This window comes from Rhinoraja longicauda, chromosome 34, assembly GCF_053455715.1.
Source record: "Rhinoraja longicauda isolate Sanriku21f chromosome 34, sRhiLon1.1, whole genome shotgun sequence".
Classification (NCBI taxonomy): domain Eukaryota; kingdom Metazoa; phylum Chordata; class Chondrichthyes; order Rajiformes; family Arhynchobatidae; genus Rhinoraja; species Rhinoraja longicauda.
Genome location: NC_135986.1, coordinates 16,596,046 through 16,601,590, shown reverse-complemented (window position 1 = coordinate 16,601,590; position 5,545 = coordinate 16,596,046). Strand labels below are relative to the sequence as shown.

General features: G+C 45.7%; 1 protein-coding gene across 1 annotated transcript; it reads left to right on the top strand.

The window, feature by feature from the left end:
• The first annotated feature begins 3,078 nt into the window (after positions 1 to 3,078).
• LOC144609611 (putative G-protein coupled receptor 139) lies at positions 3,079 to 5,274 on the top strand. Its single transcript, XM_078428109.1, has 2 exons — positions 3,079 to 3,148; positions 4,337 to 5,274. The coding sequence occupies exons 1-2, from the start codon at positions 3,079 to 3,081 to the stop codon at positions 5,272 to 5,274; spliced, it is 1,008 nt and encodes a 335-aa protein (XP_078284235.1).
• Positions 5,275 to 5,545: the final 271 nt, after the last annotated feature.

Genomic DNA, 5,545 nt, shown 5'->3' with positions numbered 1-5,545 from the left:
AGGTTGAGAGGTGCCTTTGTAGAGATTTAAAAAGTCATGAGGAGAATAGACAAGATGAATGATCGGTCTTAATCCCGTTTTTTATCCGGTCTCCAATCATGACTAGAGGTCAGATGTTGAAGGTCGGAGGGAAAAGATTGAAAAGAGACTGAGGTGACATTTCTTCATGATGAGGATGGTGAGTACATGGAACGAGCTGCCAGAGAAAGTTGTAGAGGTGGAAACAAGAGCAAAGATTCAAAAACATTTGGACATTTACGTGGATAGGAAAGGTTTGTAAGGATATAGGATAAACCGAAGCAAATTATACCAGCTCAGTTATAAAGTCTGTTTCGAATGGACAAGATGGGGTGAAGGGCCAGTTTCCATACAGTACAACTCTATGACTGGATAGATCAGGACTGGGCCCCACCTGTTCAGAGCTTACGTCAGTGGTGTGGATAAGAGACTCAGTGTAATATTTCCAAGTCTCCTGGAGTTACAGCGCAAGGTGGCGGTGTCAGTGGTGAGAAGGTTGCAGAGTGGGTTTGGGGGACATGGACGAGAGACGCGAATGGCTGTGAATGTGGCAGATGGAACAGAGTATGGATAAAATGTAAGGTTGCCAACTCCAAGAGGGAAAATAGTAAAGGGAAGAAACCCATGTCGGAGCAAAACTCGTCGATTTTGCTGCAACTCCATATTGAAATTGTGCTACACCTCTTTCAGTGAGATTTTCAGGGGCTCTCGATAGAACTGTTGTGTTTGTGGGTTGATTTTCTCAACTTGTGTGTATCCTTACTTGCAGCTGGTGTACTTGGTCACTGCCTTTGTTTCCTTCTGACATGGCGTGCTTGGCCAGCTCCCCGCACAGCAGCAGGCATGTGGCGTTTGGTTGTCCCGGGAGATGATTATCATCCAACACGGAAACTGGCCCTTTATCCCAACTTGCCTCTGTTGACCACGATGCCCCATCTACACTCGTCCACCTGCCCGTGTATGGCCCATATACCTATAAGCATTTTCCGTTGGTGTACCTGCCCAGATGTCTTTTAAATGTTGTTATCATGCCTGCCTGGACGATTTCCATTGAAGCTTGTTCCTTTTATCCACCAACCTGTATGTGAAAAAGGTGACCATCAGGTTCCTATTAAATATCCTCCCATACACCATGAACCAAGTCCTCTGGTTCTTGATTCCCCTACCCTGTGGAAAAGACTGTGCATTTACTGAAACTATCCCACCCATGATCTTATACGCCACTGTAGGATCAACCCTCACCCTCCTGAATGGAGAATAGCGTTTTCGCTTCCTCAGCCTCTCCCAACAGATCAGGCTCCGTAGTCTTGGCAACATCCTCGTAAATCTTCTCTGCACTCTTTCCAGCTTAGTGATATCCTACCCAGGGTACCCAAATCTGAACACAATAATCCAAAATGCGGCCTCGCCAATCCTTGCACGACTGGAGCACATCATCCCAACTTTACTCAATATACCCTGACAGATGAAGGCCAATGCTGCAAAACCCTTCTTGACCACTCCATCTAACTAAACCTCGCCCGCGATGCGCTCAAAAATATCGTGCACGATCGAGTTCATGATACCCATGACCTTGGAGGAGATGCCGGCGTCCAGGTGAACCTGCTTCATAACTTTTTAGATGTAGATGGCGTAACTCTCCTCCCTTGATCTCTTGCGTTTGTTGCCGCTCTTAGGAGCTGCTTTGAACACGGGTTTCTTGGTGCCCTTTTTTGGGAGCTCTGGAATTTCGTTCGTCGGCTTCAGACACGTAAATGACCAGAACCCGCTGGGAGCACGCATTAAATAACCTGTCCGCTCGCTCTGTGCTGATGAGCGATTCGGAAGGCAAGCATTATCATCAGTCAGTTTGGACTGCGAACATTTACATTGTCCTTTAAGCCTTCGATTGGAGCTCTGAAGTGACAATCATGGGCCTCTCCGCCTCCAAACACAGACAGCTACCCACTTTAAATTTCAAAATATACCTTATTCGAGAAATAAATATATCCAATACGACAGTGGCGTTTAAGAGGCTTTTGGATAGGCACATGAATATTAATAGACATGCCGAACTAAATGTTCCATTCGATGTGAATGCCAAGCGATTGCCTATTTGTAAGGAGGAGATTGATATGTCTTTGATTCGGAAGGACGTTAATAGTTATGGGGGTAACGCATGATAATGGGATTGAGGGTGAATATGGACCAACCATGACTGAATGGCGGAGTAGATTCAACGGGCTGAATGGCCTAATTCTGTTCCTATATCCTATGGTCTATGAACTTCGGTTAGGTCACGTTAGATAATCGGAAACATTTTGCCAAGGTGGAAACATTAATTGGAAACAAATGTTCATAAAACAATATTCATCACCAGTTAGAGAGAGAGTATTCAAAGTCAGAATTCGCAGCGGAAACTGCACTGGTGATATATTGCAAAAGTCATCGCCTGCTGTTAGAGATATGCTAAGAAACCTCTGACGTGTCTACATAGGATTATCGACAGTCAGGTTAATGTTCCCATCGCCGGTATTTCTTGAACAAAAGCGACTGAATTAGTTGTGATGGAAGGTCAGACAATAACGTTTATGTGAGTGGGATCACAGCGCTTGTATTAAAAAGTAGTACTCAGTCCAAATATAGATCTAAATGACATCCTGTAATATTCGTGTAATGTGTGGCTGGATTCAAGATCAGTGATTGTCATGCGCGAAACGAATATTAATCTGTAAAATATGACTGAAATTTTTACGAACCATGATCAAATAATATGAAGGTAATGATAAAAATATGATAGGCAACAGGGTATTTGTGCCAGAAATGCGCGAAACACCGTTGCGATTGTTCTCCACCATTACCTATAATCAACGAACTAACCAACGAGGCTTTGAATGCTCCCCGCGGATCGCATGGGCACTGATAGGGAAACGGCGCCATGCTTGTTTACTAAACATAACGAACCATCATTGTGTAACTATGTTTCCCCCGCCGGGAAACAGGCAGCTGTATAAAAGGCAGCGATCTCAGACCCCACGGGCACGCCACGGATTTGGCACAGTACGCACGTTGCGCTGAACAATGGTTCTACCAACAATCCGACTTGCAAGGAACATTTTCTACCCGGCTCTCGCAATTTTTGGAGTTCCGGGTAAGTCGCTGTATCTTGTCCGCTGTAACTGTCCGAATGTTGGGGGGACAGAGTCTGATTATGTGCTGTGTGTTTTGCTATATCACTGCCTGGCGAAACCCACCACAAAACTTGCTGGCACGCAGGCCCGGCAAAGAATAGATAGCGGAAACCCAGCTAGCTCCGCTATATACATGAACGAATGCTGACACCCACCGCTGAGTCCCAGATACCCAGCTGCTCACAGATTGCAACAAATTGTCCATAGAAGTGATTACTTTGCCACTGCGGGTGGTCGCTGCCCATTTATACTTGGTGACTTTGCGGACTGTTGGCATCTTCAACCAACAAGGTGTTTTGAAATTTAGTGTGCGTTTCATTTGCTCGTAATACTGGCCGTTCCACTAGATACCAACGGGAACACCTTGGCGCCTGTGATTATTATGCTCATATCGTTAAATGTTCTTTCGAGCAAGCGGAGGTTCCGCTTGATTTCCAGTTGCCCTCGTGAATTGCTTTGGATTTCACCCTACCTAGCTATCTATCTCTCTATTTGCCTGCGCATCTTAATCTATCTCTCCATTTAACTCTCTATCTTTATCGCGGTGGCTCCCTCTCCATTGGTTATAGGGTGATGGAATCATAGAGTGATCCAGTGTGGAAACAGGCCCTTCGGCCTACCTTGCACACACCGGCCAACATGTCCCAGGTGCACTAGTTCCACCTGCTTGCACTTGGTCCACATCCCTCAAACAATGTCCACGCCATGTACCTGCCGAACTGTTCTCCCTCTATATAATCGCAATGGCAACGGCTAATCTCCAGGTGATGATCGTCTGTGTAATTGGATATCATATCGTGATGAATCAATGTTCTGGGAGAAGTGGTTGCTCTGAAACATGCATCTGGCAACTTTCTGTTCTTGCATTGGGGGAGCAATGCTGGAGAGTGATCGATAATACAGCCCCTCGGTTACAATTTCCGACGTGAACCTGTAAAACTCAGCGCTGCGGCCTCGCCAATGCCGGTGTCAAAGTGTCGCCTGGACCGAGGCTCACTTCAGTGGCTGAGGAAGAAGTTCGTCCATTTGCACAATTGTCCCTGCTAATTACAGACAATGTCTGGGGCAGTACTTCCACCACTGGCTACGATAATCACTTCATCATTGCATTCGATTCCGTTGCTCACACTTTGTTTATTTTTCAACAGCGAACCTGCTCACAGTGGTCGTCCTACTTCGAGGGAAATGCGGGCTTTCCAAATGTATCTCCCTCTATATGGTCGTAATGGCAACGGCTGATCTCCTGGTGATGATCTTCTGTGTAATTGGGTATCATATCGTGATGTACCAATTCCCTGCGTCCTTCCTGTCCTACACATCCGCCTGTAAGATCGTTCTATATTTCATGTCAACCAGTTTGCATATCGCCGTCTGGTACACAGTCTTATTCACGGCCGACCGATTTGTCGCGATATGTTGTCACAAGTTTAAGGCGGTGTATTGTACAGTGAGGACCGCTGTTGCTGGCATTACAACCGTGTCGTTGCTTCTGCATTTACAGAGCGTCCCCTATATATTTGAATATAAACATGTTCGTACAGTTAAAGGTGTTTACTGGGGCTGCCAACCCACCGTATGGTTCATTACATCACCCCTGGGTGCCGCCTTCTCATTTCTGCAGAGCATTTTAAGCGTAATTATACCTTTTTCTCTGATATCTTTGTTTAACTGTTTGACGGTCAGGCGTATTATAATGGCCAGTAAAGTGCGTAAGAGACTGCGGGCGCAGGGCAGTCAGTTGCAGAAGGATCCGGAAATGGAAGGCCGGAAGAAGTCCATCATATTACTCTTCAGTGTTTCGGGCAGTTTTATCCTCTTGTGGGTGACGGTGGCCGTGAGCTTTTTGACCACTAGACTGGCAGGAACCGCGCATTATACCGGCGATTACTCCGAGCCTGGCTACATCGCCACTGAAGCCGGGTACATGCTAATGTATCTGAGCTCCTGCACTAATACGTGCGTTTATGCAGCTACTCAGACTAAATTCAGATTGGAGCTGGTAACAGTGTTAAAATATCCATGGACATTCCTATTAACATTTGTTAAGAAAAAGAACACTGTCGTCTTAAATGTCGAAAGCCGATGAGTAACGGATATCTCCCAGCCTTTGCCTTTAGATGACGTTGTATGTGTTTTACTCTGTGTGTATAAGTACCATGGGGTTCTCGATTAAATGGACCCTGAATAAAATTATGTTTTTTGATGCAAGAACCTTCTTGAAATCCGTGACCATATCAACAGCGAAAGCATCTCATAAAGTCGTACAGTCATACAGCAAGGAAATCAGTCTGAATGGTCGCGATGGGAATCATCACCTATGCACATCCTCTGCAAATGCAGCCCGGCCGGATAAACTC

Bases quoted from the DNA above. Each gene is read 5' to 3' on its own strand.
- LOC144609611 (XM_078428109.1), top strand. From the start codon at position 3,079: ATGGTTCTACCAACAATCCGACTTGCAAGGAACATTTTCTACCCGGCT. The intron at 3,149-4,336 runs GTAAGTCGCTGT...ATTTTTCAACAG, and splicing joins CGCAATTTTTGGAGTTCCGG to CGAACCTGCTCACAGTGGTC.